At 48.0% G+C, this 15,035-nt stretch overlaps 1 protein-coding gene across 1 annotated transcript; it reads right to left on the reverse strand.

Moving 5' to 3' along the window:
- Window positions 1–311: 311 nt before the first annotated feature.
- meis3 (myeloid ecotropic viral integration site 3) lies at window positions 312–8,649 on the reverse strand (the record flags this gene model as incomplete). The annotated part of the gene is made up of 12 exons (XM_080006743.1): window positions 312–517; window positions 1,180–1,266; window positions 1,362–1,420; window positions 2,247–2,323; window positions 3,063–3,208; window positions 3,670–3,778; window positions 3,977–4,126; window positions 4,919–4,969; window positions 5,080–5,130; window positions 5,215–5,383; window positions 5,680–5,819; window positions 8,638–8,649. The coding sequence occupies 12 exons, from the start codon at window positions 8,647–8,649 to the stop codon at window positions 312–314; spliced, it is 1,257 nt and encodes a 418-aa protein (XP_079862869.1).
- Window positions 8,650–15,035: the final 6,386 nt, after the last annotated feature.

Here is a 15,035-nt window from a genome sequence, read left to right on the forward strand (position 1 = left end):
TGTGTGCGTGTGTGTGTGTGTGTGTGTGTGTGACAATTGAGGTCAGTGTCTTCAAGGGGAATGTAAACTTTCAGTACCTTTTTTTCCCATTTCTAAATAGCGTACCGTACGTGTCATCACACATACGCAAGCATGTGCGCCCTTAAACACATGCACGCCACACATACACACACACACACACACACACACACACACACACACACACACACAGACACACACACATACACACACACAGACACAGACACAGATACAGACACACACACACACACACACACACACACACACACACACACACAGGGGTTTTCTAGCAGCTAGTGTGCGTGTATGTCCAGTCCCTGTGTGAGGAGCGACTCTGCGGGGTGTGCGTGCGGAGGCGGATGGAGCAGCATGGCAGGGTGGGGGTGGGGGTGGGGGCCGGGGTAGGGGTGCAGAGAGCTGCCAGGGTGGGGCGGGTAGCCCGGCTGGGACAGCAGAGCGCCCGGGTAGTCTCCGGGCAGGGAGGACATGCCCTGGAGACCTGGAAGAGACAGACAGCGAGACGGGTGAGTGAACCACAAAAGATGAATCCCGTTCACTGAAATACCCCACAGCACAACACTGTCTTGTTCATCACGAAAAAAATGTCAGAAACGTGTAAAATCATGCTTATTATTATGGACTCCTCACAGTGATGAAAGATGATGCGCGAACGATTTGTTTGTTGCGAACAAATCTTTTAAATGACTCGGGTGTCTGGAGTCACTCCGGCGAAAGTGCGGCCGAGCAAGCTGATTCAAAAACTGATTCATTACATAATTCACGTTAAAAGTGGCTGATTTACTCTACGCATTCCACCAAAATGAATAATTTTAACAGAATTAACTGATTCCTCGGTTGGGAATTCCATTCAGAGCCAAACCAACTCTTCTGACTCTTTGTTCATTTCCTGAACGGTGAACGAGAGCGAAATGGAGCGACTCTTTTCACACCAAGCACTGAATCTCAAAAAAGGGTCCAACCTTTCACCACTTGGAATGGCCCTCACTTTCTGTGTGAAACAGAAAGTGAGGGCCGGAGCTGCTATTCTGCAATCTGCTGCAATGTTGATGCAAATTGTTTCCTTTTTTAAGTGGAATTTGAAAATTCCGGGCCCTGGTTTAGAGGATATCAAGATACAGTTATTGATGTGTCATAGATTACCTGCTGCCCGGAGCCCGAGGTGTGGCTGTCCGTCCAGCCCATAGCCCCCGAGGGCAGCCCCCTCTGGACTGTAGGGACCCCCCTGACCTGGAAGACCACCACAGTGTCAAACACATGGAAGGAAGGCACAAACATCAGACAGACAGACAGGCATATACGTGGATGTTACTGCTAATACCCACCTGAACGATTTGACTGGTCGATCATGGGCTGGACTATTCTCCTCCTGGCATTGATGAACCTGGGGAAGAGGGAGCGAGAGAGAGACAGAGACAGAAATAGAGGAAAAAAAAACAAGCGAGAGATGGGGTGAATGGGAAAGATAGGAAGGGCCAACGGTTAATGTAGAAAAAGGCTGACCAGGAGACTATTAACCTTCTCCGTTTTACAACCACTTAACCCTTTCAGAGGGCAGAGTAAATCACAGTTAGAACAGAGCGGCTATTGATCGGCTGCTGATAATTGATTGATCTGCATTGATTAGATCACGTCATGCGCACGCGACGTGCGTGTGTGCGTGCCTGCGCATGTGCGTGTGTGACAGAAAACCGCCACCAAAGCGGAGGGGAATTGATCGGAATGTGATAACTGATTGATCAGCAACTGGAAGATGCTGAATGCGTGTTTATGTGCCTGTGTGTGTGTGTGTGCGCGTGTGTGTGTATGTGCGTGTCCAGGAGAGTGTGTGGGAGTGAAGGTGGGGAGCCATAAATCAGCTGATTATCGGACATTGATTTGCTATTCCGTCTTTATGAACACGAAGCAATTGAATTTACTGGCAGCCACCGGAAAGAGAAAAGTGCTGGCGTGGGAGAGCCTTTTAGGAAGTGGACAAAATTGTCAACTATAAAATTATATGGCTCGTCGTCCATAAAAAAGAATCCCTCCCTCCTCAAAGGTCCTAGGGGTCGTTTATTTACTCGAAACGCGCAGGTAGAAGAGTTGACCTGGCAATATTTGCCCGAATGTATCGGCAGGCTATCGTGCTAATACTCGGTCAGTTTGGTCAGAAGAACAAGCCACGGGTGGAAATATTGATTTAGAATCCGTTCGATGGGCGTACTGACCAGTTGTTGACCTGCAGGATGGTCAGCCCCGTGTCTTGGGACAGCTGCTTCTTCTGCTCCTCTGATGGATACGGGTGCTAGGCGGGAAGACACACACACACACACACACACACACATACACACACAGAGCATTAAAGGACACCCAAAAACGCGAGGTAGGGAGTACTACTTTCAAAGGACTTCATTAAGGTTTTCTCTCCAATGTGAAGATCAGAGCTCACAAACGCGGGGAATAACACCGACGCCACAGCCTCGCGCAAAAAAACCTTAGACTCAGATAAATAATGAAGTAAACGCGTCTAAGAGCGGCGTGGAATACTGATGGCGTTCCTTCTGAAGATGCAATTCAGCCCAACTCGCTCTCTCACTCGCTCGCTCTCTCTCTCTCTCTCTCTCTCTCTCTCTCTCTAACTCTCTCTCTCTCTCTATCTCTCTCTCTCTCTCTGTAGTAATTGCGCTGAAGCGCCATTTGACCTGGCTCATTGGGTGCCTCTTAATTATCAATCCGACCTCCCAATCAACCATTAATCCCTCGCTTTCCGACCAGTTTAGCAGCAATTACATACCGAGCATATTCACACGAGCGTTTAATCGCCTTTTGTATTTTTTTCAATTCTAATTGACGTTCCGGATGGTCGTGGTTCCCCCTTCTTTCCCTTCGTTTCCACCGCACAAAAATCCCCTCCTTCGTGGAGATTTTCAAGTCATATTGCCTTCTACCCAGACTTGTTTATGTCCGCTTGAATCGTCATGGATAATCAAATCATTCCTCAATTTGGCGTTAAAAATGTATGAAGTCAATTTCGTCTCTCTCACCGACAGGTGCTGGAAGAGCCAGGCCCTCATGATGTTGGTGGCCACCTTGGGGAAGATGCCTCTCTTCTTGTTGTTCCTCCTGTCTCTGTCCGACTCGTCCTCCTCTCCCGTGCTGGGCGATGCCACGCCTCCGTCCAGGCCGTCTCCTAAAGGGGAGACACACACACACACACACACACACACACACACACACACACACACACATACACACACACACATTAGGAAGAATCATGCATGTGTGACTTGTGCATGTGTGACTTTAAGTGACATGCCGTGCCATTTGCCGCGAGATACTAATGTTCTCTACGTGTGTGTGTGTGTGTGTGTGTGTGTGTGTGTGTGTGTGTGTGTGTGTGTGTGTGTGTGTGTGTGTGTGTGTGTGTGTATTTGTGTTTGTTTAACTATATTTGAAAGGGCTGGTCTCCAAGTTGGCTATTTTGGGGTTTAGAAGTGCACCAGGAACAAAGGTCCTCACTTTATTTACTCAGACCTCACTTTGACAGCAGTACAAGAATGTGTGTGCGTGTGTGTGTGTGTGTGTGTGTGTCTGTGTGTGTGTGTGTGTCTGTGTGTGTGTGCATGTGTGTGCCTGCCTGTGCGTGCGTACCCATGTCGCTGCAGTTGTCTGCTGTGCTGTGCGAAGGCAGGCCACAGGTGCCTGGCGTTCCCAGAGGAGTGGTGGCACACTCATCCGGCTCCCGCAACCATGAAGTGTTCTGCAGAGAGACAGAGAGAGAGAGAGGTGAAGGGAAGAGGTGAGGTCATGGAGATGTGAGCCGAGAGAAGGGGTCATTTACAATAAAGAGAAGGGGCGGAGAGGTTAAGAATAAATGACACATGAATCAGATGAGAAGGGATGGAAGAGGGGATGAGAAGAAGGACCCCGAGCAAATTGGTGAGTGCGCTTGGCCTACCTGCTCTGATAGACTGGTGCAGGAGCCGGTGAAGTCCTCCATGTCCGACTTGGAGCCGCCCTCCCTGTCATCCAGCACCAGGTCCGTGGGCATCTTGCCCTTGAGGCAGGTGATGTAGCGATGGCAGAAGTTGTCGCACAGGTCATGCACCTGGGGTTCAACACACACACCAACACATTCCTTTAACACCACCGCCTTTATTATCGCAAGAGCTGTCGACTGCGGACTGGAAACCTCCCCTCTAGTTTATATGGCCACAAGAAATTGAATAGTCATTGTATCTTTGGATACAGAGGACGCATTAAGGATCCTAATGTATGATGTAGGGCGGGGTCGCAGAGAGGGTTTGATCTAAATCAGGACTAAGATAATCCTACTTGAATTAATATAGATTTTAAAAATGCCTTTCTGAGACGTTGCTTAAATTAAGATGAATTTGTTCTAGACTAGGAACTCCTTGACTATGGTCATTCAGGTGTAGTCAGCTCCTGTGTAAAACCACCCTTCTGTCTGGTCTTGATGCTGGTCTCTCATCATCATTGAAATAGTCCAGATAATCCATAAATCGGAACATAAACCTGCCTCTGGCCAGGTTTAATTTGAGCCTTCACTTAGACCTAGACTAGCTCTAATCTTCCTTCTGGAAATCAGATTTTCTTTTTTTAAAAACCAAGACTAAGTCTGAAACTATTTTTAACCATGACTGAGAAAGGCCATTTCACTTAGTCCAGATAAAGTGTGATTTAATCTCAGATTTGGTCTAACTTGCATCTGCGAAAACGACCTCATAGCGCTGACTTTAAAACAGTTCTAAGTGTGAAAGGTATTGATAGACATAGAAACACTAACTGAAATAGAGCCGTTGCCATAGACAGATGAACCACGGAATGATTGATCAGAATGTGCTCGAAGGGAAACGAAACAGGCGACCATTACACGGACCTTTTCCAGCTCCAGCAAGTGAAAGCGTAGAACCTGAATCGCCTGGATCATCTACAGAGAAGAGGAAACCCTGTCAATCATCGATGTATTACCCAAAAGATAATAATCCTGCCCTTTTTTTAAGGTTCGAGTGTGTGCCGCTTGCATCGCCGCCATCATACCAAGTTGTCCAGCTCGGGGTTGGAGGAGAATATGGGCTTTTCTGAGCGAATCTGAAACCACCGATTAAAAAGCTTTACACAGGGGTTAACAGTAATACCAGCACGTACTACCAGCTCCCTCCTGTCGTGGCTCACCTGCTTGGCGAAGGCGGCGATGTCTTCGTTGAAGGAGTCGGAGGAGCAGACGTCGCTGTGATTGGTCATGCCGGTGAGGTGGGAGGACCCTGACAGCGAGTCTCGAGGGGAGCAGGTGGCGAGCTCACACTTTTCAAACACTAAGGCCAGCAACGGGAATAGCGGGTGACTACACACACAGACGCGCACGCACCCACATACACACACACACACACACACACACACACACACACACACACACACACACACACACACACACACACACACACACACAGAAGCAGGCACAATTAACATACTGTACATAAACACATTACCAGCTGACATAGTTACACATACAATACATTCTTAGAATGTGTTGAAATACATTCGGAGAGGTGGTATTTATGGAAAAGGCAACTATGCACTTGTGCCAAATGACATCCTTTGTGTTCTATGACTTCAGAAATGGTCACAATCACCACTTACCCATAGATCTGGTCCCTGTGGTGCTTCAGAGAGTCCGGGACAGTTTGGCCATAGTGTGGGGGATGCAATTGCCTCACAGCGTCCCCGTACCCTCCCACCGGCATGCCCTCCGACCCCGGGTAGTGCACCAGCTCTTCATACTGGAAGACAGAGAGAGAGAAAGAGAGAGAGAGAGAGAGCGAGAGCGAGAGAGTTAATACAGTAATATAGTTAATACAGTGAAATAATAGAACAGTATAATAAGTATATTAAGCATTTGTCAGAGAGAGAAAATGGAATTAAGGGACACATTTGCAGGCAGGCCTTCGTTACTGGGTTTCCTATGAAGAAAACCAAAACACACGCAAGGTCTTATTTCTATTCTAGTCTTTTTATCCTCCTAAGTGTTGCTGAATCGTCAGTGATCCCCAGCGGTGTCTTCTGCTGGTGTTGTTTTCATGCAGCCTTCCAGTGTTCATAGTGTTCGTGAGAAACAACAGGCTGCAGCGTGTGTGTGTGTGTGTGTGTGTGTGTGTGTGTGTGTGTGTGTGTGTGTGCCTGTGTGTGTGTGTGTGTGTGCGCGTGTGTGCGTGTGCTCGTGTAGTGTATAGGGTTCCTGGGAGACAATCAAAGCGAATCGCTGCCAGTGTGTCATGTTGATAATGTTTCTCTCCTCCCTTCCAAAACTCCAGACTAGACAGACAGAGCAACCCCACGAACACAGCCTCACTGGAACCATTTAGGCACCATGCGCTATAGCAGAGGCACGGAAAAATGCAAACACATGCATATGCACACACATAAACAGAGAGTGAATGAATAAACAAGCCAGACTCCCTCATCCCTCTCTCTCTCTCTCGAAGGCTCTCGCTCTCTCTCTCTCGCTCTCTCTCCCTCTCCCTCTCTGCATCATATTTGTGCTCAGTTGCAGCTTTATCACTCCGAGGTGGCATTGCTCTGTCAGCAGAAAGCGCCTCTGTTTCTGTTTCTGGTGGATTAAAGTTGGCCCAATCACACTCCCATGTGGCCCCCGGGATCACAGCATGCACCTGCTTGGGGGCCTCGCCGGGACACCTTTTAGTTTTTATGGAGGCTGGCTATTAACACAATCACCGCTATCAGATTGCGCGCCCCTCTTCACGCACAGCCCCGGGTCGGGTTTCAGTGCGCGTTTTGGCGGCTGCGCGTCAAACGGATCAAAGGGCCGATGGGAAGATGACAAATTCCTTAAATTTTCTTTAAAAAAACAAAAAAAAACAAAAAAAAAAAGGGGGGGAGGGGGGGGGGGGGGTTGCTAGACGGCTTCAGGTGTGAGAACAACATTCAAAATATATAATTTGTATTGTTCAATGATTTAAATGGTCATAAACGTTATGATGGTGCACTTATTATATTGAGAAGTAACAGTTTTCGGAAAATTCATAAAAACACAGATCGGCAGTGAACGACCTTAACAATTAACTGCTTTCTCACTCCTTCAAATGTGTTTATAAAGCGATATGAGTGCACACACGTCGGGCCGAAAAGTAATTCCGAATTTCAAAGTATAACGAGAAGAATATTGGAATAACACTCACAATGGAAATGAGTGTTGGTGTTTTCACGCTGAAAATGTCTCAGAAATGTGGATTTTCCCGATGGTTATTAGATAAATGGATGTTCTCCCAGATGTTTTATTACCCTTAATACAAAAACACGCACTTTCAATTAGTTCAAGACGTTTCCAACAGGCCTATACCCCCCCCATCGCAGAAAAACACAATGAGTTATTCTAACCGGTTTAATTCTAAAACAAATAAATTTAAATATAACGAAGTTAACCGGCGATTTAAACAAAATTAAATAGAGTAATTTGGTCTAGTATATATTTCGTTTTCAGAAAAAGCGGCAAAATCATATGAAAACAATGCATCTTCGAACTAAACCACTCATTATATGTTTCTATATTTACGCTATTTTATATATTTAGCAATCATAAAAGTTATACTGAACAAAATAGTTTAGGCTTAAGAAAAATAGATTTTTTTTAACTACGTCAATTCAATAGTGCGGTATGAATAAAATATAAAACACAATACCTATAATGAAATGATCGACATAGATTTACCAACTCATACAATTATATATTAATATGGGAAAAATACTGTCTGTAGAAATGTTAATCTGACAGAAGCATATTTATAACCCAATTTACATAAGTATGTCTGGTAATTTTCTATGTTCTTCAATTGTTTGCTGTTACAGTTATGATTTTATCTGAGCGCCGGCGTGTATTTTTCCACGCTGTGATTTTGTTGGTCTGCTCTCTTCACGAATGACAGATCCACTGGAAGAAGAGGTCTCCCTCACATCATCTGTGTCTCCGGAGCAGTGTAGCAAGAAAGCTGACCTACTTACCGGCCTGGAGAGCTGCCTTCCCTCCTCTCCCCTCTCCCCTGTCCCCACGACCCCCCAAAAGAATAAAAAAAATAAAGCCACGACCTGCACCCATGTGCTGGGAAAAGGTCTATATTCTCACCCCACCTGTCCTACAAACTACCGGCGGTTTAAACCTTAATTTCATTCAACTCCTGTCTAATAATACAACATATCCAAGTACTACACTTTATTCTAGTTACTCTCAGACAATGGTCTTCCAGGGCCTGGTATAGTGGGACGGCACCCCCTATAAGCCCATAAAATAAATGAAAACCCCAGAGAGAAAAGGACCAACCCAGGGTCCCTAATCCAGGGTGACTATAGAGCAGCAATAACGTACATAATGTGTATATGGCAATAAGAACAACACAGCAAAGAACAACAGTGTTAATGGTGTGGCTCCTGACACAGTTAAACTCCTGGCCCTTGACACAGTTTTATGTATTAAGGTTTGATATTATTAGGTGATGCTGTATTCCATCATTCAGTGCTGCGTGCTTTTAAATGTGCATTATATTAGTCTAGATGAGAGTCGGCGATATTCCCGGCAGCACCACCTACCCGTTTCTCCATGCGGCTCGGTGGCCAAACCTTCGCCGGGGAAGACGATGCGCTTAGCGGCTACAGTCCAGCGGGTTGCTCCCCCTCTGACCCTGGTTCCTGTGAACGCAAGAGTGCACGGCCTCGTTTACCGGGTCGTGCACAACGTCACGCACGGCGCGCCGCTCACCCGTGCGTCATTTCGCCTTACTTAAACATCACGGTACAGTCCGCAGCGCATTTGGAGATGGGGCGGGTGCGTTAGCGTTGAACGCGCGGCGTCGGAGATAGCGACCACCCGCCGCCTTTATAAAGCATTTATTACGCAAAATCACGATCTAACCCGGCGTCCAATCGCAGGGTTCGCCGCCGATCACATGCCGCCCGCGGTACAGCGCACGTTATAATAATAATAAATAAAAAAAAACAGCCGACTGAGCTACGTTAAATCTAAGAAATGAATAATCAAAATACATAGATAATTCCCACCGAAAACGTGTCCGCGGGGCGGGTGGGTTTTTTTTCCCCCTCCCCTCCAATTCCTCCTCCACGGTGATCCACGGCAGTCCGGCGGGTCCGGGCTGCAAGGGCTGAGGTCTGATGAGGCGGGGTCCGCCCTGTGGTGCTTCCTTGCAGCTGGGATGCGCGCGGTGGGGTGAATGCAAGAAGACGCAGCCGCGTCTGTGTTTTATCCCCCCCCCCCCCCCCCCCACCCCCACCCCACCCTCCAACCACCACCCCACCCCCCCCTGTGGTGCTCGGTTTGCTCCGTGGCGTGCACGGGGCTGCAGAGTGCACGGTGTGGAGGCTGGAGTGGAGGATGGCGGAGAGATAGCGATAGCGAGAGAGAGAGAGAGAGCGGGGCAGACAGAGGTCCAGAGAGAGGAGATGGAGCTCAGGGGAGTGATGGTGGTGGCGGTGTTGCTGAGATGTTTGGGGGGGTCAAAACGCGACGGGGGTCTCAAGCTCCCCCCCCCGCCCCTTATCCTCCTCCTCCTTATCACACACTCGCGCATTACAAACGCCGCCGCTCACACACACACACACACACACACACCCACACACACAAACACACACACACACACACACACAATTTGCTGCCCTCCGTGCTCGGGCGCTGTTATCATCCGGACCCCCCCCCCCCCTCTCTCTATCGCTATCTCTATCTCTCTCTCCCCCCTCTCATTCTAAAGCTTCATTTGAACCACACACACACACACACACACGCACACGCACGCACACCCACGCACACACCCAGCGCGCGCGCGCGCACACACACACACACACACTCACACACACACACACACACACACTCACACCCACACACACTCACACACCCACACACAGCACCCCGTACACAGGTAAAGGTGGTTTAATTTAAAACAGCACGGTCGCATTTTTTAATCATGAGAGTCAATCAGGAGGTGCATATGAAATTCCTAATTTAGAAAGCAGCTTTTCGGAGCCTTTTCGGATTATAAAGACACTTAAGTATGATGGCAAAATGATTAGATTAACTTTGGGATTGTGAAGACACGAAACGTGTCTTGACGATGTTCCATTAACGCTGATGGGCATTCTGTGTGTTTAAAGCAGAAACACGAACACACACACACACACACACACACACACACACACACACACAAGCACACACACACGCACACACACACACACACACACACATAAGATGACAAAAAGATGGTGGATTCTGAAAAACAAGCGTTAAATCAAGGATTTCAAATAATGAAATATTTATTCAGCAGATTAGCTCTAATCAACTTAAAACGAGATTGAAAATGCATCACATTCAAATAATAGTATTTTTGCCCAAATGCAATTATGGAGTACATGTATTCATTAATTGTTGGTTGGCCTATTTGTGCTGGAGGGACAATTAATTGAGATTTCTGTCCAAAAAAAACCCCCATGGAATTATTCTGTTTTAAGAATAAATATTCTGTTAAAAGTTGACATGTTTGCCGTGGCCAGCGTTCTGCGAAGTTTGGGGCCATAAATAAACCAGAAGCGTGCGCGATGACATGAAATGTATTTGCAGAAAGTGGCTTTTCATATGCATATGCTGGAGCGGCCTTTTGACACAGCCCAAATGCATTTGGTGTGCCCCCCCCCCCCCCCCATGTTGATTGTGAGAAAACAAAACCATTCTCATGAGAAACTTTCCCCTTCTAATTTAAACTTTGGAGAGAATGGGCCCACTCGCGGAATACCTAAACGTCTGGTCCTGTGTTGTAAATGACACCTCAGTAGTAACATAATAATTATTCACCGCGGTTCTTCCCCCTCTCTCTCCCCCGCTGGGACGCGCCAACAGGCGGCCGCACTTCAATCGGCAGCGGCCTGGCGGGGAGCGGGGAGCGGGGAGCGGGGCCGGGTCGGGCCGGGCCAGGAGGCTCCGCGGGCGGCGTGGGACTTGGCCGCGGAGCCGCTGGAGTCGAGGACCGTCCACGGCCCGACCCGCGCTCTTTCAACTCCGCGGGGAAGCTGGTTTCCGACAAGGCACGATCATAGAGATAAACCCCTCCGAAGCACCCCGATGAGTGCGTCCATATCGTCCCTGTGATGGAGCTGAATCAAGGCTGCACCCCGTTGTTGTACGTTGTTACAGTAAGACAGCAGTGGACCAACCCGGGAGTATTTAAGGCACAGGCCAGCCCCCCCCCCCCCCCTTCACACACACACACACACACACACACACACACACACACACACACACACACACACACACACACACACACACTGATGAGAACCTAAAGAGTTGACAGTTGCACAATGTTGTTCGAGGAGTACACTTTATCGAAGCAGAAATACAGTCACTGCAGAATCAATGATTTGGGTTTAGGCTTTAACAAACTTGAACTAACTCAGGAAGGATCATAGAACCATTAAACGACAAAGACCGGGGTTAATAATTTCTTTCCCTAATCATTGAAGCATGCCGTCCTGGCTACTTTGAGCATCAAATCATACACTATGACAGACTGTACAACCATTATAAACTGCAATGCATTTTAAGAGGGGGTGGCGCATCTAATTAAAGGAGTAAACAATTTGGGGCTTTTATGGTTGAAATGTAGTCATATACACACTTAGAAAATAAAGTTAAGTATTGTAAAATAAAGCAGAGCATTGTACCTTTGTTCAAATGCTTCGTCATACCTATCTCTTAGTTATCTACTGGTCAGGCCATCTCTGTAATTGCCAAATTTGTACCGAATCTCTACCATTTATGTGAGTGAGGTATACAAATCTGTCACCAGAGGTACAAAATGAGAAACAAGTACAAACCCCAAGGGTCCAAGGAGCAGATACCTTTAGAGGGTACTGGTACCTTTAGGGTACAAGCCATTGTACCCTAAAGGCACAAAGCTGTACTTTATTTTCCAAGCGCGGAAAACAAATAGATCTTCAAAAACATAGGAAGCCTCAAGAAGATACAAAAAAATAAAAAAGTATTTTAGGTACATTTCAGTTTCAAATGTATTATGCTGAAAACTTGGACTGGTACTGTATCTACCTTCAATGCCAGAACAGGCTCTATTTGTGCACCACAGAGAGCGGACTGGAGTCAGGGAGGACCACGCGCTCCTTGCAGTTGTTTGTCTCTCCCTGTCAACTTTCAAGTATTTGTTCCCAGGACATCCGCGTCGAGGGCCGGGGGCGTGCAAGTGTGTGCACAATGTGTCGTGTGTGTGTGTGTGTGTGTGTGTGTGTGTGTGTGTGTGTGTGTCTGTGTGCGTGCATCAGTGTCCCTCTCAAAGTCAGGTCTTCACTGCAGGCAATGCCCAGCGCTAGCAATAACATGTGTGTGTGTGTGTGTGTGTGTGTGTGTGTGTGTGTGTGTGTGTGTTTGTGTGTGTGTGTGTGTGCGTGCGTGCATGCGTGAGTGCGGGTGCGTGCGTGTGTGTGTGTGCATACATGTGTCTACAACAGTGAACCTAAGCAAGTGGGCCAGTGAGCATGTCTATCACACAATCGTGTGCTACTGTGCTACTCGCATTATCTGAAATCGGGCGTCACACTTTTAAGTAGGAACGCTTTTATATTGGATGTAATAGTAAAACCTTCGACTTTCCAGCTCTTTCCAGAAACTTACGGGGTCCTGATGTAAAATGCCTCTTGCAGGTTGACTAATTTGTCCAGGATTATGAGTAGAAATGTTGAACCCGTCCTCAAAAAAAGCCCCGGTATTAGTTACTTTTAAATCCATTGTAATCCTTTTCTCCGGTTACAGCAGCATTCAAACCAAAGGTCATCTGTTGGAAACATGAGTCATAGATAAAATGTTAATGAGCACAATTAACTGATGTTGACATTCAAATTAGATCGAATGTATTAGCAAGTCACCGCTAGCGATAGATCATTGTTACTTCGTTGACTTGGTATTTTGATCATAATCGATACTGGAAGGAAATCACATAATTTAATTTATTTATTATTTGCTTTGTAAGTGTTTCCCGATTCACCTGGAGGGATCAGATGAGCAAATAGTTGTAAAGTAGATCACAGTCGTTGTAGTATTAGCAAAGTAGTACATCAGTAGTATGAACGCTTAAAAATGTGATACTTGGACCCTTCCAGAGAGACATGCAGAGAGAGAGAGAGAGAGAGAGAGAGAGAGAGCGGAGCTGGCCACCCAGCCTACTTGACTCTGGTGACTCCACCATAAAGGGAATATGGCTGCCATGACCTCTGGTGAACACACCACACACAGCCGTGCAAAACATTAGGGAAGGGCCACCCCCGCCTTGGGAGGGAGGGAGGGAGGGAGGGAGGCATGGGGCCCTGGGGAAAGGTGGACAAGCAGTGCGGTGAGGGAAGGAGGGAAAAAAAGAAGGTGAAGAGGGGATAAAAAGCAAGGGAAGCAGGGAGGAAGCATTGAGTCAAGTGTGTGGCTCTCTGGTCTTCAAAGTCGTCTTCCTTCCCTCCTTCCCTCCTTCCTTCCTTCCGTCTGTCCTGCCTTCCTTTCTTCAGCCTTCCTTCCTTTCCTCCTCCCTTCCTTCCCTTCTTCCATCCTTCCAGTCTACCGTTCTTTGGCCTTCCTTCCTTCCTTTATATCGTCCTTCCTTCCTTCCTTTATATTTCCCTTCCTTCCATCCCTCCTTCCTTCCTTCATTCCTTATTTACCTCCTTCCTTCCTTCCTTCCTTCCTTCCGTCTGTCCTGCCTTCCTTTCTTCAGCCTTCCTTCCTTTCCTCCTCCCTTCCTACCCTTCTTCCATCCTTCCAGTCTACCGTTCTTTGGCCTTCCTTCCTTCCTTTATATCGTCCTTCCTTCCTTCCTTTATATTTCCCTTCCTTCCATCCCTCCTTCCTTCCTTCATTCCTTATTTACCTCCTTCCTTCCTTCCTTCCTTCCGTCTGTCCTGCCTTCCTTTCTTCAGCCTTCCTTCCTTTCCTCCTCCCTTCCTTCCCTTCTTCCATCCTTCCAGTCTACCGTTCTTTGGCCTTCCTTCCTTCCTTTATATCGTCCTTCCTTCCTTCCTTTATATTTCCCTTCCTTCCATCCCTCCTTCCTTCCTTCATTCCTTATTTACCTCCTTCCTTCCTTCCTTCCCTCCCTTCCTTCACGTCCCCTTTCTGACGCACTCGCAAGGCATTGCACCCTTCTCGGTCAGCTCCTGAGTGCTGTTCACAAACTTGCCCTCCATGTTCTCTCTCTCTTTCACCCCACGCCGCCCTCCATCCCTCATTCTTTACCTCCCCACTACTTTTACCTGTGTGGATGTACGCTCCTGTGCTCTCGCCCCGGGGCCCGGCGGTCCCTCCAGTCTTTCTCCTTGTTTATAATCAAAGCCCGACGCTATACTTTCCTCCCTCCGGTTATCCTCCCCGCTCTCTCTTCCTCCTCCCCACCCCGTCTCCTCTCTCACCCTTCCTCATCCCCCACCCCGCCCACCACCCAACCTTCTACAGATGGAGATTAACGGGGGAGAGCGCAGCGCCATCCGTCCTGCTGACTGTTTGTTGTTAAGGAGATGGATGGAGCGCGCCCTCCCTCCCTCCCGCCTGGGCCCACGCGGCCGCAATTACACCGGCCCGCCATGATGAATGGAAGGGAAGGGGGGCGAGTGGGAGGGTCGGAGAGAGGGGGGAGATTGAGAGAGGGGGAGATGGAGAGAGGGAGATAGAGAGAGGGGAATCTATCACGCCCCTTAATCTACCTGTCACTGCGCCCGAGGCTGGAGGGGAGGGGGGAGGGGGAGGAGAGAGGGGGGCTGGGGGATGCAGGCGGGTGCAGGGCCCGGGGGCTGGAGGAAGAAGGGAGGGGGGAGCGGTGAAGAGGGATGGATGGAGGAGAAGGGAGGACTTAAAACCAGGCCTACCGTGTTGGTTAAAGGTTTCTTGGCGTTTCTCCTGGTTCAAGCCTTCCCCGCAGGGATGACACTCATTAAAAGTCCTT

The sequence above is a fragment of the Zeus faber genome (genome assembly GCF_960531495.2).
Source record: "Zeus faber genome assembly, chromosome: 9".
NCBI lineage: Eukaryota > Metazoa > Chordata > Actinopteri > Zeiformes > Zeidae > Zeus > Zeus faber.